We start from the raw sequence: 24,698 nt of genomic DNA, 5'->3' as shown, positions 1-24,698 counted from the left end.
TGAAAATAAGGTATTAATTTTTATAACTCTCTTGGTAAACGTACCTTTACATTATTACATTATTTGGCCTCTGGCATTGTTTTGACCTGGCTTTACACAGCCCTTTTTCTGGGCCTCCTGCCACCCCCCACCCACCCTACATCCTCCTTAGCCCCTGTTCCTCACTGGCAAGACCCCTCCTCAGCCACCTCCTTTAAGGCCCTTACTCTGTCGCATCATCTGATTAGCTTCTGTAATTGCTCTCACTACCACCCGGAATTGCTTTGCGTGTTGATAGCTCTGTCTTCTCCTGAAACAATGCTTCTGAGAGAAGGAGAACATCTTGTTCCTGGCTTTTCACCACTATGTCCACCTAGAACAGCACCCATGGTAATAACTGCTTATTCAATATGTGTGGATAAAATAGAAACATACCAGCTACCTAGCTTCAGTCTGGTAGCTGGTCATTGGCTTTACCCACCCGGAGAATGCAGAATTTTAGAATTGGCTCTGATGGCTTTAAGCAGAAAAAACTGGGTAGGCTACTGGGGGAAAATTCTTCCCCCAAACCATGGTAGAGGTTTAGAAAAAGTGTAATTAAGACATGAAGGGGATAAGCATTGGCTTTTTGCAAAATAAAGTTTAATTTGTAAATTTAAAAGTTTAATGACTGCCTGTTAAAGTACTGGCTTTTGGTTCTTTTAGCTGGGGCAGGAAACCTAGACTAAATGAAGTTTTTTATTTCAAAAAAATATATACCTTCTGTACTTTGAAAACTGAACTAGTAAGATTGAATTTATTTGGAAATGGCAGTGAAACTTGAACTCTGTAAGCACCTCTTAGGTGGTAGATGCCGTGCTACCTGGTAAATGGCTGTGTCAGGTACTGTGCTGAGCAAGACTGAGAGGGAGCTTACAGTTTAGAGAATGCAGACATGTCCGCAAGCAACAATAGTACAGCAGCCATAAAATGATAGGGGAAGGGTAGTGTTATAAGGCGGTCCATGGGAGGGATAGATATGTAACCGATTTTACACGTCATAAAATGCTTCCCACTAGTGAAATCTAAGCTGAGACCTGAAAGGTGAGTAGGATTTGGTCAGGTGAAGAAAGAGGGAAGGTTGTGACATGTTTATGGAATTGAAAATAGTTCAGGCCGGGTGTGGTAGCCCATGCCTATAATCCCAGTACTTTGAGAGACTGGGGCAGTAGGATCACTTGAGCCTAGAAGTTTGAGGCTGCAGTAAGCTGTGATGCACCACTGCACTCCAGCCTGTGTGACAGTGAGACCTTGTCTCAAGAAGAGAAAAGAAAATAGTTCAATAAATCTGGAATTTATAATTGAAGGTAAGAATTGTAAGTGATAAGGCCATGGAGGTGTTCAGGGTCAGGTAATCATATACTTTTTTTTTTTGGTCCAAACTGGAATACTTTCAAGAAAAAAGAGGGTACCCTTCATTACACTGAGATAACAGGCATAAACTGGGGCTGGCCTGGATAGATGAGGATACATGGTCAACCTCTTTATAAGCCATGTATACTAACATTGGAGTTTATTTAATGAACAGATAGATGTTGAGCACCTACTGTGTTCCAGGCATGGTGCTTGGACTTCGTTGCAAGAGCTGTGGGAAGCACTGGAAGGTTTGAGTCTAAGAGCGGCAATGCTTAGTGTGCATATTCGAAAGATCTTGCAGCTGCAGGCGGAAGAGGAATTAGAGCAAGGCTCAGGAGGTGTGGGAAGCCTGGAGGAGGCTTTTGAAGTGAATGAAAATAGTTAAAGATGACTTGGACTGTGGAACTCACACATGGGATGAAGAGAAGTGAGTAGATTGTAGCAATATTTAGAAAGTAGATTTGCCAGGCCTTTCTTAGAGGTGGAAAGGAATGAGAGGAGGAGTCAGGAGTACCTTTCAGTTTCTTTTGGGCGAGTGGATAGGAGAGGTTCCATCTAGAAGACTGGGGAATGCTGGAGAGAAGGCAGGTTCTGTGTGGAACACTGTTGAGGCCTTGCTTGGTGTGGTGTGTGTGCCCTTGGAACTGCGTGCAGGAATCTTATAGGCGACAGGTTTACAAGTCTGAACCTCAGGAGGAAAGATGTAAGAAATGGACTTGGGATTCATCAGTAGAAAGATGGCGGGTGACGTTGTCAGAGTGGATGTCACCCAGGGAGAATGTCTAGAGTAAGAAGAGTGCAGAACCTTGGGGAATACAGACATTTACAGTGTGGCCTGGCTAACGCCTGGGCAAGGAGAAAAGGTGGAAAGGAGGAAAGAAAACCAGAGGAGGGCAGGTGTGGAGAGGCCAGGGGAAGAGAGGAGAGTGTTTCAAGAAGGAAGAGTGGACAGCAGTGTCAGATGCAGCCAGGCAGTCAGGTGGGATGAGCGCCTAGCATGGTGATTGGATTTAGCAGTAAGAAGGCTGCCGGTATCCTTGGCCAGAGCCGTTTCAGTGGTGTCAGTGTGGGCAAGGCTTGACTAGTGCAGGGTGAAGAATGAGTAGCAGATGAAGTAGACACGGGACATGTGGAAAACTTCTCTGAAATTTGAATTTCTTGATGTTAAGGTATTACTCAAAGGAATATGTGGGTTTGAGGGAGGATTTCTTTCTCCTTTTTAAGGATGTGACAGACAAGTGGGTTAAACACGAATGGGAAAGAGAGCATAGTGAAGTTGTAGTCAACGCGTGGATGGGAGGAGTAAGCAAGAGTCCCAGTGCAAGTGGGTGTGCTAACATGCACATTATCTTTCGAGTTTGCTGGGGGAGTCTCCTCTCTTGGCTTCTCTTTTTTTTTCCACTTTATGAAGTTGGGGTAAAGGTCATGGGCCTACATATAACCCCCAAGAGCTCCCTTAAGCAAATATTTGAGAGTGGTTTTTCATTGTCAAGCTCAGTACATCTGATAATGCTTGGTAACTGTATTTAAAGTATTTTATTTTTCCTGAAGGCCTCCTGGCAGGTCACTTTTAAGAGCATATTTTCACTTCTTTGACTTTTCAGTGCATGGCACTGCTGGCTGCCAGGGGCTGGGCCTCTATGCTTGGGTGCACCAACTGTCAGCTGAATAAGGCTAACTCCATAGAAGGAAGGAGCATGCAGTTAGGGTACCATTCTGGTTTAGTCCACAATTGTACATTTTTATTTATTTGTATGATCTTTTGAAAACAGTGATAAGGCTGGGCGTGGTGGCTGATGCCTGTAATCCCAGCACTTTGGGAGGCTGAGGCGGGTGGATCACTTGAGGCCAGGAGCTCAAGACCAACCTGGCCAACATAGTGAAACCCTGTTTCTACTAAAAATACAAAAAAATTAGCCAGGCATGGTGGCACATGCCTGTAATCGCAGCTACTCAAGAGGCTGAAGCAGGAGAATTGCCTGAACCTGGGAGGTGGAGGCTACAGTGAGCCAAGATCGTGCCTCTGCACTCCAGCCTGGGTGACAGAGCAAGACTCTGTCTCAAAAAAAAAAAAAAAAAAAATCCTAAAATGAATAAATATAGATAAACCTCTACAAAGTATATAAAATCTTAGTTAAAAAAGAATAAAAATATGGCCGGGCATGGTGGCTCACGCCTGTAATCCCAGCACTTTGGGAGGCTGAGACGGGTGGATCACGAGGTCAGGAGATTGAGACCATCGTGGCTAACATGGTGAAACCCCGTCTCTACTAAAAAATACAAAAAAGTAGCCGGGCGTGGTGGCAGCCGCCTGTAGTCCCAGCTACTCAGGAGGCTGAGGCAGGAGAATGGTGTGAACCCGGGAAGCGGAGCTTGCAGTCAGCCGAGATTGCGCCACGGCACTCCAGCCTGGGTGACAGAGCGAGACTCCGTCTCAAAAAAAAAAAAAAAAGAATAAAAATTGTCGTAAAAATACATGACATAAAATTTACCATTTTAAGTAAATGATTCAGTGACATTAGATACATTCACAATGATATGTAACCGTTGCCACTGTTTCTAGAACTTTTTCACCATCCCAAATAGAAACTCTGTATTGCATTAAACAGTAACTCCCCATTTCCCCCTCCCTATATCCCCTGGTAACCCCCATTCTACTTTCTGGCTTCGTTTGCCTATTCTAGGTATCTGACATAGTGGAATCATATATTTGTCATTTTTTTCTTTTTGAGATGGAGCCTCGCTCTGTCACCCAGGCTGGAGTGCAGTGGTGCCATCTTAGCTCACTGCACCTTCTACCTCCTGGGTTCAAGCAGTTTTCCTGCCTCAGCCTCCCAAGTAGCTGGGATTACAGACGTTCGCTACCACGCCCAGCTGATTTTTTCTATTTTTAGTAGAGATGGGGTTTCACCATGTGGGCCAGGCTGGTCTCAAACTTCTGACCTCAAGTGATTCAACCGCCTCTGCCTCCCAAAGTGCTCGGATTTACAGGCATGAGCCACTGCACCGAGCCTATTTGTCCTTTTGTGTCTGGCTTATTTCAGTTAGCATAATGTTTTCAAGGTTCATCTGTAATGTAGCATGTATCCGAATCTCATTTCTTTTTATGGCTGAATACTATTCCTTTGTATTTTGTTTGTTCATCTGTTGATGGACATTTGGGTTGCTGCCTCCTTTTGGCTATTGTGTTGCTGTGAATTTTGGTGCACAAGTATCCGAATCCCTGCTTTCAGTTCTTTTGAGTGGAATTTGCTGGATCATATGGTAATTCCGTGTTTAACTTTCGGAGGAACTGACAAACTGTTTTCTACCGTGGCTGTACCATTTTATATTCCCACCAGCCATTGATTTAGTTTGACTTCTGTTATTGAAAGAAGTATATCTGAATTTTACACATACTCCAAACCTATAATTATTTGAAGTAATTGGTAGAAATTAATATGAAATAATGAAATGTCTGATTACTGGACATCAAAAGCTGCTTTACATTAGGCCATGGTTCTCAGAATTCACAATCCTCCTTTCCATTTTTTCCTCCCTCCCTCCCTCTCCCTTCCATGATCGCTCTTAGATTCACAATAAGCATGTGTATCTTAGGGCATTTGAACTTCAAATACTACAGCACCTCGCACATAAGAACTCTGTAACAGTAGACTTCTATTTCCCTTTCCTGTCCTATGTGCTGTTTGTTTGTTTGTTTGTTTGTTTTAAGGCAGAGTCTTGCTTTGTCACCTAGGCAGGAGTGCAGTGGCGTAATCACAGGTCACTGCAGCCTCAACCTCCTGGGCTCAAGTGATCCTCCCACCTCTACCTCCCAAGTAGCTAGGACTACAGGTAGAGACCACCGTGCCCAGCTATTTTTTGTATTTTTTGTAGAGATGGGGTCTTTCCACTTTGCCTCAGCTGGTTTTAAATTCCTGAGTTTATGTGATCTGCCCACCTCGGCCTCCAAAATGCTGGGGTTACAGGCATGAGCCATTGTGGCTGGCCTTTGTATTTTTGTCATACATTTTATTCCCCAGTATTATAGACTCCAAAATATGTTGTTGTTATTCTTGTTTTAAAAGTCAGTTATCTTCTTAGTTTTCTTTCAGAAAAATTAAACAGTGAGTTTTTTTTTTTTTTTTTTTTTTTTTTTGCATGGTCCATGTATTTACCATTCCTGGTGCTCTTCCTTCTTTTGTGTGGATTCAGTTTTCCATCTAGTATCATTTTCGTTCTGGTAAAAGTACGTTTGACATTTCCTGTAGTATTGCTTTGCTGGTGACACATTCTTCCTCAGCTTTTGTGTGAAATTTCACTATCATTTTTGAAGGATGTTTTTGCTGGATATGGAATTCTAGGTTGGTAGTTTTTGTTATTTTTCAGCACTTTTAAGACGGAGTTTGGCTTGTATCATATTGTTCTTAAGAATTCTGCAGTTATTCTTTGCTCCACTGTATGTAATAATATATCTGTTTTTCTCCTTTCTCTGATTTTAAGGTTTTTCTCTTTGTTGCTGATGTTCTGAAACTTGACTCTTTTTGTGGTTTTGTTTTGTTTTGTTTTGTTTTCCTGTGGAATTTATTCAGCTTCTAGGATCTGTGGGTTATAGTTTCCACAAATTGGACATTTTTGACATTACTTCTTCAGACACTTTTTCTATCTTCCCCTCCATCATTCTGGGATTTGAATTACATGTATGCAGTAACTGTGGTTACTGTTTCACAGGTGACTAGTGGGTAGGGGAATGTCTGGTTCCCTTACTGTCTGGCGAAGTAGCAGAACCACCTTTTGTAGGAATCAGTTATCAGGCCCTTTACTTTCCCTTGAACTCTAGGCTAGTTCCAGAACCTTTGGTGGACTGGAATTAGGAAATAGTTATGCCACAATTTTTAGTACATGCGAATGTACATGTAATGTTAAAAAAAAAAAAAAAGAAAAAGAAAAGGTTGTGATAGCCTGCATTTACTGGGCCCTGTGTGCCGGTCCCTCTTCTATGGGCTTTATTTTTATTACTCATTTCTCATTTGTGTCACAAGGCACAGGCAGTTCGAGACCAAGACTTTAAGGAATTGGTCCAAGTTTTCAAGACTGGTGAAACAGTGGCGTGGGGATTTGAACCTGTGTGCCTGGCTTCAAAGCCAGCTTATCATTGGTGTGTTGCCAGTAATTACATTTCCTCCCCACTTGGGGAGGAGGTGAGACCTTGTAAATACACACACTGGTGAGGGTGTGGGACATAGGCACTCTTAACTGGGTGTAAGTTTCTGCCAGTTGTCTCTGGGGTTTGATATTTGCTACTGATTTTAAACTTTTCTGTATTTGTATTCCTGTCTGCCCACCCCCAATGAGCATATAGTTCTACAACTGGGAAAAGCAATAAAGCTATTTTAATTTGGGGCTGGTGGTAACCACAGCAAAGTAAGTTTTGATGTGGCTTGCCCTAGGGGTTAAATAGTGGGTTAGTAACCTTGCAGCTATGATAAAGAACAAAGTAGCTATGCTGATGTGAAGTGTCCTAAGAGAAAATATGAATAAATAAAAGTCCTAAATAAATGAAATGTAGAAGAGCACATAAGAAATGTTAAGAGCATATAAGCATATACTGTGGTTCTAATTGCTTCCGTGCATGTATGTGCTTTGACTAGTTGTGTACATGCAAACACGTATGGCAAATGTATAACGTTTTGAGGGATATTTTAAAAACGATGAGCACTAGTGCCCTTTGGCACTTTTAGAAACTTTTCCTTTTTAACTTCATTATGTTGCTTTTGTTGTATTAATAAAAGTGTAGGTATGTATTTATATACACTGAAATTATTCTCAGAATGAGAAGTGTAGGAATATTGTTTACCCCCTTTTATGTGGCCTTTAATACAGATTCTGTTTGCCATCTAATCAGCTTTTTCGTTACACTTTGTAGTATTTTGTGCTTTGTTATAATCACGGAAGCATTCTTTCATAAATGTTGGTGTTTGCAACATGACTCTGAGCATCCTAGGTAGAGACAATCCAAGACAGTGCTTTAAATTTTTAATTTTTTTGACTAGATAATAGGTTGATGTTACAAAAAGAAAAAAAAAAAAACCACCACACTAAAAAAGTGCAAAAAAACCCCACTGAAAATTCCTCTCCTACCTCTCCTCTCCCTTAGCCATCTTCTCTCCTCAGGGGCAGTGTTACCGATGTCTTTTACATTCTTACTGAGATTTCCTGTGTATACACAAGCAAATGCATGTACTGCATTGCCGTGCCCTCTTTCTTACACAAATCGTGTGCCTGCTTTACTTTGTCATTGAATACATTAGAGATCATTCCACACCAGAGAAGTAAGCAAATCTTGTTCTTTTGGCTGTAGTACTCCATTTCGTAGAGATCCCATACTTGATGAACTAGTCCCACCTTTTAGATGGTGTTTGGGCTTTTGCTATTCTGGGTGGCACTGCAGTGAATAGCCATGTATATATGTCAGTTTGCAAAAGTGCATTTCTAGAGGATAAGTTCCTAGAATTTGTCATTAAGATACATGTGTGTTTGTAATCCTGATAGACATTACCAAATTAACTCTCTCGTTAGCGCAATGTAAGGATACCTGTTTCCCTAAACCTTATGCCCTTACCAACATGGTGTTAGCAGAGTTTTGCTTTTGTTTTTTTGCCAGATTGATAGGTGAAAAATAACTGTTTCATTTTATATTCTTTTCTGAGTAAGGTTTTACATTTTAAAAGCCATTTTTTTCTTACCGATTTGTACTCTTTATATAGAGTAGCAGAACCAATCATTAGTCTGTGTTACGAATTGCAAACATTTTCTCCAGATTGTCATTGATTTTGTTGTTGTTGTTTTGAGATGGAGTTTTGCTCTTGTTGCCCAGGCTGGAATGCAGTGGTGCAGTCTTGGCTCACTGAAGCCTCCACCTCCCGGGTTCAAGTGATTCTCCTGCCTCAGCCTCCCAAGTAGCTGGGATTACAGGCACCCACCACCACACCCAGATAATTTTTTTTTTTTTTTTTTTGTATTTTTAGTAGAGACAGGGTTTCACCATGTTGGCCAGGCTGGTCTTGAACTCCTGACCTCAGGTGATCCACCTGCCTCGGCCTCCCAAAGTGCTGGGATTACAGGCATGAGCCACTGCGCCCGGCCTGTTACTGATTTTTATCTTGCTTGTGTATAGGCTGTTGCCAGGCAGGTATGTTTTATTTTGGGTGAAGAGACATTTCTCCCATTCTCCCTGTAAAGGACTTGTCAATTTTATTTCATAAAGTCCTCCTCTACTGCAAGAATATTTTTAGAAAATCTCCTAAGATTTTATTTTCTTTGGTGTTTTTTATGGTTTTTTAAAAATACCTTTTATTGTGGATCATGCCAAACATATTCAAAAGTAGAAGAGTGTAATAAAGCTCTTTGTAACCCCTGTCCACCTTTGGCAACTGACCAGCTCATAGCCTTTTTATTTCATCAAGACCCCATCAGTGTCTCTTGCTCCTGCATTATTTTTGGAGAAATGGCAGGTATTTTAACACTTCATTTATAAGTATTTTCGTGTATACCTCTAAAGATGGGGAGGAAAGAGGAAAGTCTTTTAAAAATATAATCAGTACTACTTTGATGCCTAAAAAATGAATACTTTTAAATATCACAGTCCTTTAAGAATTCAGATTTCATAATCATTTCTGCGGTTGGATTCAAAATCCTAATAAAGTCTACATATTGCTATTATGATCAATCTTCTCTTCATTTATAGGTTCCATTACCTCCCCCCCAACCCTTATCCCCTACTTGTTTTTGTCTTTGGGACTTATTTGTTAGAATGGATTTCTGTAGTACCTGTTTCTTACCTTACCCTCATTACATAGTTTAATATATTCTTTTGTATTTCTTATAAATTGTTACTAGGATTTAGAGGGTGAATAAGATTCACATTCTTTTTTTTCCAAGTATATTTCATAACTGGGATTGTGTTCCATCAGAAGGCAAGTAATGTCTGGTTGTCTTTGTGATGCACTATGCTTAGATGAATTAAATCTTTGGGGATTGAAAAAAATGATCTCATTCTATTATTCCTTCATTTATCAACTGAAATGCTTGTATAAAGAGAAACTTTTATCTAGTACTTGGTTACTTAATAGTACAGTTTTAAAAGGATAAATGGTTTATTTTTTTTGGCCTTTATTTACCAGTTGTCAAAATGAATTTGTTTCCTACTATTCTATAATGATAACCAATTAGTTTTATAATTATGAACTCATGAGTTTAAGCAAATTCACTGTTTCAGTCCCTATTGATGCTTGTATTGTTCCACATTTGGACAGCAAGCTCGTCTTCAGGTTGGTGCCTGTGTCTTTTTGACACAACCAGTAGGCTTTGCTAGTGTCTTTGATAATCTGATAGGATAAGATGTTCCAGGCCCATCTTGTATGTTTTATATGGGGTTCTTGTTTTTTTCCCCTGAAACCCGGAGTCAGCCATTTCTCTAAGTAAGTCTGGTTCCTTTTAATGAAAAATGCTGCTCAGAAATCCCAATCTGGGCACTAGGTATGTGATTACCTTTAAAAAAAAAAATTAATCTTTGACCCATCGTATGATTTATTCTGTTGGGAGAAGTGAGGTAGGAATTCATTTTTTTCCCCCAGATAGTCACTCATTTGTTCTAAAACAATAAAATGCCATCTTTATTGTGGTACCTACATTTCTGTATGTCGTTGGGACTTGTGGACTTTGTACTTTTCTAGTTTTTCCTTGTTTTTTTTTTTTAATGAAAAAAAAAGATTGGGGGCCATTCTTGTTTGTTTATATATATCCAAATGAATTTTAGGATTAGTTTGTCCTGTTTCAGAAAAAAAAAAAATCCTATTTGTAGTTTTATTAGAATTAATGAAGGAGGGGGAGAGGTGCTGTTGGTGATACTGGGACTTCTCATCCAAAAATACGGGGAGACTCTTTGTATGAACCCATTTTTGTTGTATACCCCAAAACTTAATGACATAACAAATATGTGGTATTTCTTACAGTTCTGTGGACTGACAATGCGTGGTTCTTGTGGTCTGCAGAGCCCATCTGAAGCTGGATAGTCTTAGGTGGCCTTTTCTTCATGTTGGGGTCTCACCTTATACAGCTAGGATGATGCGGGCCTCTTTCCATGTGGTCTTGGATCAGCAGACTTACTAACCCAGACAGGTTCAGTGGTAGCACAGGTGATCCTGGCAGCAAGAGAGGGCAGCCCCCACCCCATGTATAAATGCTTTTCATGCCTATGTTAGTATCACATATGCTATCGTTCTGTTGACCAGAGTAAGCACATGAACTCGTCCAGAGTCTTTTTTCTTTTTTCTTTTTTTTTGAGATGGAGTTTTGCTCTTGTTGCCCAGGCTGGAGTGCAGTGGCGCGATCTCGGCTTGTCGCAACCTCCACCTCCCGAGTTCAAGTGATTCTCCTGCCTCGGCCTCGCGAGTAGCTGGGATTACAGGGATGCACCACCACGTCCAGCTAATTTTTGTATGTTTAGTAGAGGCGGGGTCTCTCTCTGTTGGTCAGGCTAGTCTCGAACTCCTGTACTCAGGTGATCTGCCTGCTTCGGCTTCCCAAAGTGCTGGGATTACAGGCATGAGCCACCGCACCCGGCCGTCATCCAGAGTCTTGATGGGAGGAGTGACAAAGTCATATTGCAAATTGGTATTGATATAGGGGTGGGAGGATTTACTGCGGCCATTGTTACACTCTACCTTGCTGTGTTAGTCTGTTCTCACACTGCTAGTAAAGACATACCCGAGACTGGGTAATTTATAAAGAAAAGAGATTTAATGGACTAACAATTCCACATGGCTTGGGAGGCCTCACAATCATGGTGGAAGGCAAAGGAGAAGCAAAGGCACATCTTAGATGGTGGCAGGCAAGAGAGCTTGTGCAGGGGGACTCTCCTTTATAAAACCATCAGATCTCATGGGACGTATTCACTACCATGAGAACAGTGTGTGGGAACCACCCCCATGATTCAGTTATCTCCACCTGGCCCTGCCCTTGACCCTTGTGGATTATTACAGTTCAAGGTGAGATTTGGGTGGGGACACAGCCAAACTTTATCACATACTCTCCATTTTTTCCAATTTTCTGTGTCATTTGAGAAATTCTAAAGTTTTTTTCCAGATAGGTTTTACACATTTCTTAAGTTTATTCCTAAATATTTCATCTTTCACCATTACTGTACATGATGTCTTTTTCCTCTCATTTTAATTTAGAATTCTTGGACAGGTAATATACACACACACAGTTAAAATTAAATGATATGAAAAGAAACATAGGCCGGGCGCGGTGGCTCAAGCCTGTAATCCCAGCACTTTGGGAGGCCGAGACGGGCAGATCACGAGGTCAGGAGATCGAGACCATGCTGGCTAACATGGTGAAACCCCGTCTCTACTAAAAAATACAAAACACTAGCCGGGCGCGGTGACGGCGCCTGTAGTCCCAGCTACTCGGGAGGCTGAGGCAGGAGAATGGTGTAAACCCGGGAGGCGGAGCTTGCAGTGAGCTGAGATCCGGCCACTTCACTCCAGTCTGGGCGACAGAGCGAGACTCCGCCTCAAAAAAAAAAAAAAAAGAAAAAGAAAAGAAACATAATGAGAAATGTCACTACCACTTGTGTTATCACTAATTTTCTTCTCCCATCTTTCTAGGTGACCAATTTAAAGTTAATTTCTTGTTTTATTTATCTGATGCTTCTTTATGGAAATACTGGCAAATACAAGTATTCTACTCATGAAAAAAGTAGCATGCTATATGCCCCATTCCACAATCGACCTTTTTTGACCATGTATTCATTCCATGTCTGAGTATATAGATTGTTCTCATTCTCTTGTTGCTGTATAATATTCCATTTTGATGGCATAGCCTGGTTTATTTAATCAGTTGCCTGTTAGTAGAAGCTATATTGGGGTAGCATTCCTTAGCATCTGATTTGCAGAAGTACAAAAGTGGAGTTATTTATTCTGTTTGTGAAGCTGTAGAAAAATGTTGCTTTCGTATATAATACTGGTAGAAGTTTAAATAGTACAACCCCAAATTGAGGCAGTGGGGATCTGGCAGTGTCTACCAGATTAATTTGTCTTTCTTGGTGTGTGAGATTGAGCATTTTGTCATGCATTTAAGGGCCATTGTATTCTTTAATGAACTGTTTGTTCCTCTGCCCATTTTTATATTAGGTTGCTGGTCTTTATCTTGAGTTCCAGAAACTCTTTATGTTTTAGAAGATTAACACTTTGTGATCTGAATTGAAAATATTCTTTCCTTTATGACTTCTGCCTTATGTTAAGATTAGTGATCTTTACATAATAATTTTGTTCCAGGTCGTGATATAGGGGTCAGCAAATTTTGGCCTATGAACAAAATCTAGCCTGTCATGTGCAGTTTGTAAATAAAGTTCCATTGGAACACGGTCATATCCATTTGTTTATATATTGTCTGTGGTGGCTTTTGCACTGCAGCAGCAGAGACAGACTGAATGGCCTGCAAACTCTAAAATATTTACTATCTGGTCCTGTACAGAGAAAGGAAAAGCAACCCCTCATTTAAAGCCATCAAATCAAAGTGTTTTGTATGATACAGCCATTTTGACATGGCCTTAAAAAAACAGCCTAGGCAACATAGTGAGATCGTGTCTCTTTAAAAAATAAAATATTAGCCAGGAGTGGTGGCATGTGCCTATAGTCCTATCAGGAGGCTGAGGCAGGAGGATCGCTTGAGCCCAGGAGTTCGAGACTGCAGCGAGTCATGATTGCACCACTGCCCTCTAGCCTGGGTGACAGAGTGAGATGCAGTTTATTTTATTGGATACAATAAAATATCCAATTAAATTAAAGTTTTGTGTGTTTAATTATGAAGTAAGGCACAGAACAGGCAGTCACACGTGGGTTTCAGAAGTATCTGTTTTGGCACATTACTTGGTAATGGTGATGGTACGTGTGATATGGCCAGTTGATGCCACCACATCAAATCACTGTTAAGATATCTTTGTCTAATTGTTCTTGTGTACACCGCATATAGAAGCTTTGATCTGGGTGAGTGTGGGTAGAATGACTCTTAAAATCATCCTAATCTGTAGAAGTCTGGTTACAGTGTAGCCTCAGTTCGTATTTCCTGTGGTCTAAGTACTTTCCAGAGCTGTTCTGCATGAGTGAACTAGAGAGAGGGAGTGTAGTTTGGAAGAGTATGGTACGATTTGATTTATGTATTTTAAGTATTCGGAACTTTGCTCCCCTAGAATTGTACAATTGCCTTTTGTTACACTCAGATTTAAGTTTACTCTAAGTGTTTATTTGGAATTTATAATTCTGCTCAGTGAATTTCTATTTACATTTCTGTTTGACTTGAAAATTTCCCAAACTGCTTATCTAATTGACCATCAGTTTAACAAATTACTCTAAGTGCATTTATTTCAGAATAACAGATATAAACCTATTTTAGGAAAAAACATGTTTAAAGAACATATCAATTCACCAGTAGTTTATTCCTGAAAATTTTACATACAAAATATTTAAAAATTTTTATTCATTCTCAATTGCTGCTACCAGTTCTTTTTAGAAATTTCTTCTGTTGGGAAAAGATATTTTACTAGAACAACTGTTAAAACTTTCTTTCATCTTGACTATACTTTTGAATGGATTATTAAAGAAATTGCTTCTAAACATTTAAGGAAACTTCATTTCCTTCTTTGGAAATTTTAAGAGCAACATTCTGAGAACATAATTAATTGACCCATATCCCCTTGGAGCTTCTTACCACATACAGCTGAGTTGGACCTGCCATAGTTTAACAATTTGAATAATGACACTGATGAAACTGTAGAAAGTGTGCTCTTTCTACAGTTGGCTCTTTGTAGAAAGTGTGCTCTTTCTACGGAAAGTGTGCAGCTTTCAGATGACTCCCAGCAGGAAAAGATAAGGGAGAATTGGGTGATGGCTTCAGAATTCAGAAAGCTCTTAGTAGATTGGAGCAATTGGTTGAATCTAATAGCTTGAAATTTCATGGTGATAACTATAATATTCTGTATTTGGTTCAAATAACAACGGAGTAAGCACAAGGTTGAACAAAAGCTGTGGAAATCACTGATATGCAGTAGTTCCCCTGTATGGACGGGGGATATGTTCCGAGATCTCCAGGGATGCCTGCAACCAAGGGTTGTAACAAACCTTATCTATACTATGTTTTTTCTATACATGTCTATGACAAAGTTAATTTATAAATTAGGTACAGTAAGAGATGAACAAGAATAACTAATAGTAAAATAGAACAGTTATTGTAGTATGCCAGCAACACCACTCTTATGCATCAGGATCATGATAAGTAAAATAAGGATGACTTGAAGATGAGCACTGCCATGCCTGATAGTCAGTCTGCTAATTGGAACGGCTACTACATGACTGTCGGGTGGGTGGTGTCTGCGGTGCAGAGATGCTGGGCAAAGGGATGATTCACATACATCCCGGGTGGGATAGTGTGAGATTGCATCATGCTACTCAGAACGGCATGGACTCTAAAACTGATAATTGTTTATTTCTGGAATTTTCTATTTAATATTTTCCAACTGCATTTAATAGCAGTTAACTGAAACCGAGGAACATAAAACTGTGGAGGAGGAGGGACTACTTATATTGAAAAGCATTTATGCCTTCACCATTTAGATTAAGGACAAATACATCAACATATGTTAATAGCATAATAACATTCAAGGTCTGTGAAAGTAAGTTCTGTTTCTTCTGATAATCTTAATAAGCCAAGATAAGCTTGAGGAAGGCGTTAAATATTATAAAATTTTATAAGTCATGAATGTGCTTAAGTTAAACAAGCTTGCCATTTAACCAGGTAAACTAGTTATATATAGAAATATTACCTACTCTTTATGCAGAACTTCACTTCTCAAGGATGTCAAGTCCTCCTTTCCCTGGAATTTCTGAAGATTTACATATTTTATTTTTTAGTTGTACTTTTCTGTTTTAAAGATGGGGAGCAACATTGTTGAAGATTTATTGCTTTTTTCCCAAGATGTAATTGTGATTTATATGCAGTCAGAGAGGTAGATACTTAAGAATGGGGCCTTAGCTTTTGCCTTCTAACCCTCACATGAACTTTTTTCATTGCCAGGGTTTTGTGGATTTTTTTTCCTTCCTATTTGGAACTGTTGAATTCTCTGTTGTTGTTCATTTTAGGATCTAGTTTTTTTTTTGTTTTCATTTTTGCATAATAAATACAGGTAGTTCTTAGTTCTTATGGCCAGTTTTTTTTGTTTTTGTTTTGTTTTTGATTTTTGTTGGTTTTTTTTTTTTTTTTTTTTTTTTTACCTAGAATGTTTCCTTAATAAATTCTTTGGTTTGGGGTTATTGGTTTGTATTAACTTGGACTCTCTAGATTGCAAGTGACGAGATGTGGACTCACATTAGTACGAAAGAAGATACATTGGCTCCAGTAACAGAGAAGTCTTCCATGGGGAGAATGAGTGTCAAGCTTGTCCTTCGAGCAGGACACTGTTTCTCTTTGCATTCTGTGCTACATTGACTTCATTTTTCAGACAGACTTTCTCCACACCTCAGCCAGTTAGCCATTGACAACAATACCAGAGAGAAGGAGCACTGTCCCCAGCTCCCATACCGAAGAGCTCTGAGAAAGAATTTCTGATTATCCAGTTTCCAAAAGGAAGGGATGTGGGGCAGAGTAACAGATATGTACAACATAGTCAGTTAGAATGCGTATTGTCAACTCCTCTCTTCTCTCAGAAAAGGAAGTATGTGTTAAGAATGGATTATGCACATTGTGGGCAGATGTGTGCTTGCACACTTGGTATTCTAGTTTCTGGAGCGTTGAATGGAGAGCTTTGAATCCATTAATGTTTATTTTACTGCTAAGTAGATTAGTAGTTAATGGAACAGATATGTGAGATTGATGTCTAGTAGCCATTCATGTCATCTGTAACACTTTTTGAAATTTCTGTTGAAGAGATTAGTTGTGGTTGACAATACGTATTGAATATATAGTTTGGAGTTATCCACTGACCAGGACTAGGTGGAAATTTAGCTCTTGGAAATAGTTGAAGAATGAGTTCTTGAAGTATAGCTAACGGTGGAAAAGGCAGTGTAGGAAAATGGACCATTTCTTTCAAAGGCCACATGGAAAATAGACTGGCAATTGGGGTTGAGGGCAGCCTCTCTCTCTGTTTGGATACTGTTAGTGGTAGACAAGAGAGTGAGAAGGGGAAAGTGAGAAACCAGGTGTAGGCAAAATGCAAGGATAGGAAAGAGAAAAGAGGGGTGCTGGGAGATGACACCCAAAGGCTTTCAGTTTCATTGAAGCTTTAGCGTCTCTAGGCTGAATAGAATAGTCAATTTTTTTTTTATTGACATGTTATACTCATTTGGAGATATGGTTATTAAATCCTTTTGTCCTCCAAAATTATTCTCAGTTCAGATTTGTAAGAAGCATCTGTTTAAATCTTAATTCAGTGTTTTAAATAAACTTACAAGGTTTATAAACATTTTTCTGTGAGTGTCCTTGTCTGTTTTGTACTTACAACAGGAGATCTAAGACTGGGTAACTTACAAAGAACAGAATTTATTTCTCATAATTGTGGAGGTAGGCCGTTCAAGATCTAGGTGCTGGCAGGGTAGGGCCCGGCTCTGCTTCCAAGACGGCGCCTTGAGTGCCCCCTCCTCCAGGGGAAAGGGTGTTGTGTCCTCACACAACAGAAGGATGGGTGAGAGTAAACCCACTCCCGCAAGCCCTTTTTGTAGCAGTGTTGATCCCCTCATGAGGACAAAGCCTGCGTGACCTAAACACCCCCATTTGCCGCACCTCCCAACACCACTGCCTTGGGGGTTCAGTTTCAACACGAGTTTTGGAGGGTCCAAACCCTCTTAACTGTAGCAGTGAGTAAGTGCTTAGTAATATTTAAATGTGTGAGGCCGTTTCCATTTCTTTCTTTCTCACTTGTTTCACGTTCTGTTTCACTACATTCTAAGCTTAGTAAACAAGAGGCTTAGGTATTCTATTTTTGGAAACTAATTGGATTCGGCTGGATTTGTTAAAAATTTCAGTAGGATTCTTGAGGACCAATAACACAACAGCGGGTTCCTCGTGCCCCCAAGTGTGGCTCTGCTGCTCCCGGGCTCCTCTCTGAGGAGTCGCTTCCTTCCAGTCCATCCCCTGCCCGCGTTTCTCTCCTGTTTGTCCTCATGGCAGGAAGGATCGAGGTTGATGCAACATGTTTTTAAAAAACACCAGCCGGGCACTGTGGCTCACCCTTTAATCCCAGTATTTTGGGAGGCCGAGGTGGGCGGATCATGAGGTCAAGAGATCGAGACCATCCTGGCCAACGTGGTGAAACCCTTTCTCTACTAAAAATACAAAAATTAGCTGGGTGTGATGGTGTATGCCTGTAATCCCAGCTCCTTGGGAGGCTGAGGCAGGAGAATTGCTTGAATCTGGGAGGCAGAGTTTGCAGTGAGCCGAGATTGTGCCACTGCACTTTAGCCTGGTGACAGAGTGAGACTGTGTCTCAAAAACAAAACAAAAACAAAAACTACCCCAGCCGGGCGTGGTGGCTCATGCCTGTGAGTGCAGTGGCATGATCCCGGCTCACTGTAACTTTGACCTCCTGGGCTCAAGCAATCCTCCTGCCTCAGTCTTTTGAGTAGCTGATGCTACAGGTGCTGGCTACGATGCCCAGCTAATTTTTCTTTAATTTTTTGGTAGAGATGGAATCTCACTTTATTGCCCAGGCTCGTCTCGAACTCCTGGCCTCAAGCAATCCTCCTGCTCTTTAGTCTCCCAAGTAGCTAGGATTGCAGGTGTGAGCTGTTGCACTCAACCAAAATAGGTATATTTTGAGTAACTTTTTTAGGGCTGATCTCTAAATGCAGTGTGGGCAGCTGCCAGAAACCTTCCCTGCCTCCGGAACAGAACAGGGCTATCACCGTTGGTGTTACTCTTCCTCACAGTAGAGCAGATGAGTCATTTTGGTAATGTCTTCCTTTCTTCCAAAACAGCCGCAGCCACTGTCATGTTCGTACCAGCGTGCTTAGAAAGTGAACTGTGCACCTTTTGTGTTTTTACTGCTCCGTCTATGTTTGTAACATCCTCTTTTCCTCTCCACTCCTGATAGGCTCGGGTTATGTATGATTTTGCTGCTGAACCTGGAAATAATGAACTGACAGTTAATGAAGGAGAAATCATCACAATCACAAATCCGGTAAGAGAACTGTACATTCAAATCTGATTGTCCCCTGTGGACTTATTCTAAGATTTTATTTTTTTGTAAGTTAATCATTCAAACCCACGTGATTTTTTTCCTGTTGCTTATGAAGTATTGATGGTGAAGTAAGAAGCTATTATATAAATATAGAAAAAAAATTCCCTAAAGACAGCTATGTATGTAATTGAGTTTATTAGGTCTGCTTATTCTGTATCTTCCTTGATATGTTTATCTTACCTTTTAGGTACCCCATAATTGTCCTGGAACGTAGTTCAGTGTGTTTACCCCTAGCACGATAATACTGTGTCTCTAGAATAAGTAAAAGATGATGGTGATTTTCCTAAATGTCTTAACTGATTGATCCTGTCATCATTTTTCTAAACTCTTTTCCTAAATCAGATTAGATTGCCAGAAAGCAATATACTTAGACCAGCTCTGGTGGAGTTAGCTCAGCTCCCAGTGGAGTTCCCTTTGCTGAATTACAAGATATTGCCTCAGCTTTTATTCGAACAAGAAGCAACTATATATATAAAAAGCATTTCTGCATCTTTACAAAACCCTGTTTGATCTTGTGTACATACACATACACACATGCATCTTCAAGGTACACTCATGTATACATGTGTACACATACATAAACACACTCTTCAGATGTGTGTGTGTCTCTGCTTATATAACTAGGTTTATTATGCCTCCCTGATAAGCATCTATGTGAACTCTTATCTCAGGTTCTTTCTCCTGGAGATTGGGCACATTTTGTTTCATGACATAAAATCTTCATAGACTGTTGGATTTCTGTTATGGTCTGTGTTGTCAGGAAGCTTAGAGGCAAACAATATTCATTTTTTGTCCAATCTTTGCCCAAGATTCTGTTATGGTTTTTTCCATTATTTCTGTGTGATATTTGTCTCATTACATTTAATTGTCCTTTTTACATGTAACTTTTTGTAACTGTTCTTAAAATATGTAGCAAAATTATGAGATAAACATCATTTGAAATAATGTTGCAACAAAAATTGTATCAATAGTATTTCATTGCAGGTTCATATAGAGGGAGAAGGAACAAAAGCAGATAGGGAGAATTCGTCTTTGTAAACTGAGTAAAATTTGAACCTGTCGTTACCCTTTCTTCACCTGGCTGATTTCGTGACACTGCCCTGTGCATCCCTCTCCTTGGTCCACGCCTCCGCCTCTGGACCCCACACTGCAGCGTGTCTCTTCTGTGTCCTCTCCCTCGTGACTGTCACTCACATACTTAATATGTGTGCAGTCCTGGGAAAGGTACCCTGGAGATACGAAGATAGGAAATCTAGCCCTTGCCCTGTGCTCCTGGTTTTCCAGAGAGGTCTGCATGCCAGTGTTTCTTACTAAATGTTACCAGAAGGAAGCTTGTTGTGTCTGCACTGTAGAACATGTTGGATCCCACACCCCTCTCCCCAGCCTTGCTGGCTGTCCTCTTGTGTCCCTCCCCTCTCTGCCTTGCAAGTGTTGGGATTCCCACGTCTTTCCATCTTCAGCCCATTTCCTTATACTGTGCGGTCTCAGATTTTTGTATTGCCGTCTCTGTGCTGACTTTAAACCTGTATCTGCAGCTTCCCCGTGTGGCTCCAGCCTCAGAGGGGGTCTTCCAGCTGTGTCCCAGACACCTTCACTTAGTTTTTTCACAAGCACTTCAAACTGACCACGTCAAGACTCAGCTCATCACTCATGCGACGCTCGGCCTACTCCTACTTCTCTGTATTTCTGTTGTGGCGCCTTTCCATTCAGTGAACCAAGGCTAAGTCACTGAAAGCCATTGGTTTCTCTCCGTAAAGTTGTACTCAGTCCAGCCTCTCCTCTCCACCCAGCGCTTCCTGCCAGCGCCCTGAGCTGAGCTCGCATCCTCTTGTCTGGACCGTGCATCTTCTTCACTGGCCTCTCCCTCAAGCCCAGGGTCTGTCTAAACGGCCAGTGTGGCCGGGTCATTCCTCTCTGGCAGCATTCTGTCAGCTGCAGGTGTGTGAGACACCCCACCGTGGGCCCCATCAGACCTCACCAACCTTTCCCTGTCCATGTGCACAGGCACACACACGCACCCATGTACGTACTCTCACACGCACTCTCTCATGTTCTTGTGCATACCCCCACACACACTTGCATACACCCTTATGCGTGCACACGCACACACATGCACTCATACCCTTGCACCCTCGTACACCTCTCATGCTGTCATACACTTTTACATACTCTTTAACATATGCACTTTTACACACACACCCTCTCATGCTCACCTGCTCTCACACACACCCACAGTTGCATGCTTTCACACATACCCACACTCGCATGCTCGCACACATGGGCAGCACTCACACATGCGAGCACACACACACCCTCTTGACTCACACACCCATGCTTATGCTGTCACACATACACGTATGCACTCACACGTGCGAGCACACACATACCCCCTCACTCTCACCTGCCTTCACGCACACCCACACTCATGCTCTCAACACATACACATACGCACTCACGTGTGAGCACACCACCCATTCACCTGCTTTCATGCACACCCACACTTATGCTCTCACACAAGCACTCTCACGTGCAAGCACACACACCCCCCCTCAGACACTCTTACCTGCTCTCTCACATCCCCATGCTCACACTCTCACATTTGCACTCACACGTGTGAGCACGCACACCCGCCTTCTCTCTCACCTGCGCTCACACTCACACTCTCATGCTCTCACACAGATGCAGCACTTACCCGTGCGAGTGCACACACTCTTCAGACACTCTCACCTGCTCTCACAGACACCCACACTTTCATGCTTTCACACAGATGCAGCACTCACACGTGCAAGCGCATGCACACCCCTCAGACACTCTCACCTGCTCTCACACACCCACACTCTCCTCACACAGATGCAGCACTCACCCGTGCAAGCACGCACATGCCCCTCAGACACGCTCACCTGCTCTCATGCACACGCACACTCGCGTGCTCTCGCACAGAACTCCTGTGGAAGGAGAGAGTGAGGACTATGGCAGTGCAAAGATCAAGGAAGGAGAATGAGGAACGGCAGAAGTAATAGTAGTTCTGAATAGTGAGCATATTTAGAAAACATACTTTATATGTCTTGGATTAAAAAAAGAATGGGCCGCGTGCAGTGGCTCACGCCTGTAATCCCAGCACTTTTGGAGGCCAAGGCGGGTGTATCACTTTGAGCTCAGCGGTTCAAGACCAACCTGAGTAACATGGCAAAACCTCATCTCTACAAAAAATACAAAAATTTAGCCGGGTGTAGTAGTGCGCACCTGTAATCCTATCTACTTGGGAGACTGAGGTGGGAGGGTCACTCGAGCCCAGGAGTTCGAGACTGCAGTGAGCCAAGATTGCACCACTGCACATCAACTTGGGAAACAAAATGAGACACTGTCTCAAAAAAAAAAAAAAAAAGAAAAAAAAAACACTGGTTAGTAAAAGATTATGTAGTAATTTTGTATAATATGCTACGTGTACATGTTCTCATTCATAGGTGGGAACTGAACAGTGAAAACACTTGGACACAGGAAGGGGAACATCACACACTGGGGCCTCTCGTGGAGTGGGAGGATGGGGGAGGGAAAGCATTAGGAGATACACCTAATGTAAATGACGAGTTAATGGGTGCAGCACTCCAACATGGCACATGTATACATATGTAACAAACCTGCACGTTGTGCACGTGTACCCTAGAACTTAAAGTATAATAATAATTTTTAAAAATTTAAAGAATGCTAGATGTGTATAAGTTTATAGATGCATTTTTAATCATAGCAGAGATTAAAGATTCTTAAGTCTTACTAACCTTTTTTTTTTTTTTTTTTTTTTTTTGCCTTTTTTGCAGACAGGGTCTCACCCTGTCACCCAGGCTGGGGTGAGGTGGCATGATCTTGGCTCACTGTAACCTCTGCCTCCTGGATTTAAGCAATTCTGATGCTGCAGCCTCCACAGTAGCTGGGATTACAGGTGTGAGCCACCGTACCTGGCCTCATCTAATTTTTTTATTGAAGTATTTCAGTTTTCTTGGTAAAACAGTATTGTTCTCAAGTTGCTATTGTGGTCAGAAAGTGACAAAGTTGTGGCTTAAAGTGATTTTTTAAGAGAATGTGATTATTCAGATTCAGATAATTATTAACTAATAAGGGCATTATTTTAAAACTTTAAAAACTCTTAGTATGTTAAGATGAGAAAGTAGGACTTGCCACTTAACATTGCTAATAATTAATAATATTAATTTTAACATTAATAGCTTAATATTTAGATAAAGTTTCTTCCAAGGATAGCAACTTTTATTCTGACTAAAAGTTACAATTTCTCCTTTGATCATAGAGTGAAATGGCAATCCTGGTATATAGAGTTCTACTTTATTACTTAGTTTATTAATATTATTTATCCAGGAGAACTAAGAAACCATGAATCAGTTCACTTTTTCTGCATAACAGGGTTATAGTAGTAGTTTAACCCCATAACCGTTTGTTACTGCTCAGGAATCTACAAGTCAGCTGGATGGTTCTCCTGAGCTGCGCTGCATGTGTCTGCAGTCACTGGACCCTGCTGGGGACTGACTGGTCTAAGCTAGCCTCACTCATGATTCTGACAGTTCTCCGGGTTGGCTGGCTTTGGATGGGGCAACAGGGAAACTGGGTCTCTGTCATCATCTAGCAACCCACATTCATTCATATAGTGGCTTGGGTGCCAGAAGAGCCAGCTGAAGTGTGCAGAAGCCCTTGAGGCAAGTTCTGGATTCCCTGGAGGCTTTCCACCTGATTGTGTTGACCAGTGAGGTGGCAGAGGGCAGATTCCAAGCTTGGGGTGCGCATCCCACCGCTTCACATTCAGAGCTGCAAGCTGCTTTTATCATCTGCCACAGACCAGTACACAGACAAGATGCAGGTCATCTAATCATCAGCTGTTTTCAGTCTTTTATCACTTATTATTGAAGTTTGATTTTTCTTGTTTTTAGGTTACATCATTTTCTGAAGTAAAGAGAAGGCTTAAGAATTTAAGATTTTGAACAGTGTTCTCTAGGAATAAAAAGCTTAATGTTAATTACTTTTTTGTGTATAACAATTCCTCCACACAAAATTTCTCCAGGAAATCTCAACTCTAATCTTTTTCTTTTTGTTTTTTGTTTTTCTTTGGTGACTTATTAGGATGTAGGTGGAGGATGGCTGGAAGGAAGAAACATCAAAGGAGAACGAGGGCTGGTTCCTACGGATTATGTTGAAGTAAGAGCTTCCTGTCATTCATTCATTAGAGCTCATTCTTTGTCAGCATCTTTTTATGAATTATCAACTTTCAGGAAGTCAGCAACTTTTTGTAAAATAAAATTTCCATTGTAAATATAATAAATGTTAACTATATAAAATATGGAAAGTACATTGAAATAGAACTAAGAAAAATATTACCTGTAGATCCAAGCTCCAAAGAATGACTATAAATATTTAGATTAAGTTTATTCCAGGGACAGCAACTTTTAATTAGTCTGAATAGACGTTAATGTTTTTCCTTTGCTAATATTGTCTATAATATAAATATGTATAAATATATTATAAATTGTATAATTTAATAACATATGAAGCTATGTATCAGTATATCGATATTACATAAATTTTAAATATATATTTAATAATATATATTTTAAATATATATGATACATATTTAGTAATATATATTTTAAATATATATGATACATATAACGTATTTTTCCTTTGCTAATATTGCTGCCGTCTATAATACTGTTTATTGTACAATTAATTCACAGTTAAATAGATTTTTTTAAGTGTGTATCTCAGTTCCTTCTCCCATTCCCATGGACAGAGGGGTGTCTTGGGTGAGCTGCTGTGGGGATCTCCTGGGTAGAGCTGTTAGGTCGGGTACCCAGGAGAGCAACACAACAGCCTGGGCTGGCCCTGCCTGGGACTCCCCCAGCTGAGCCAACCGCCTGGCGCCCCCTGCTGGTTGTCTTTTGGTCGCTGCAAACCGAGCATGTGCAGCTTCTTGGTAAGCTTGTCTTTCATGTTGGGTGACAGAAAAAAGCGAAGGTTTCCTGATGCCCTGTGAGTACAACTGGAGCTAGAT

At 40.9% G+C, this 24,698-nt stretch overlaps 1 protein-coding gene across 4 annotated transcripts in view; it reads left to right on the top strand.

Moving 5' to 3' along the window:
* Positions 1-24,698, top strand: part of SNX9 (sorting nexin 9) — a 127,285-nt gene that overhangs the window by 25,857 nt on the left and 76,730 nt on the right. For all 4 annotated transcript variants that reach the window (XM_033234951.1, XM_033234948.1, XM_033234949.1 and 1 more), the window contains 2 exons: positions 18,500-18,586; positions 23,771-23,845. In XM_033234951.1, the coding sequence (XP_033090842.1) occupies positions 18,500-18,586; positions 23,771-23,845 (162 nt within the window). The remainder of the gene's footprint in view (positions 1-18,499; positions 18,587-23,770; positions 23,846-24,698) is intronic.

The sequence above is a fragment of the Trachypithecus francoisi genome, unplaced genomic scaffold, assembly GCF_009764315.1.
Source record: "Trachypithecus francoisi isolate TF-2019V2 unplaced genomic scaffold, Tfra_2.0 Lachesis_group15, whole genome shotgun sequence".
NCBI classification, from domain to species: Eukaryota; Metazoa; Chordata; class Mammalia; order Primates; family Cercopithecidae; genus Trachypithecus; species Trachypithecus francoisi.
Note: the sequence above shows the minus strand (reverse complement) of the source record. Positions and strands in the feature narration are given on the sequence as shown.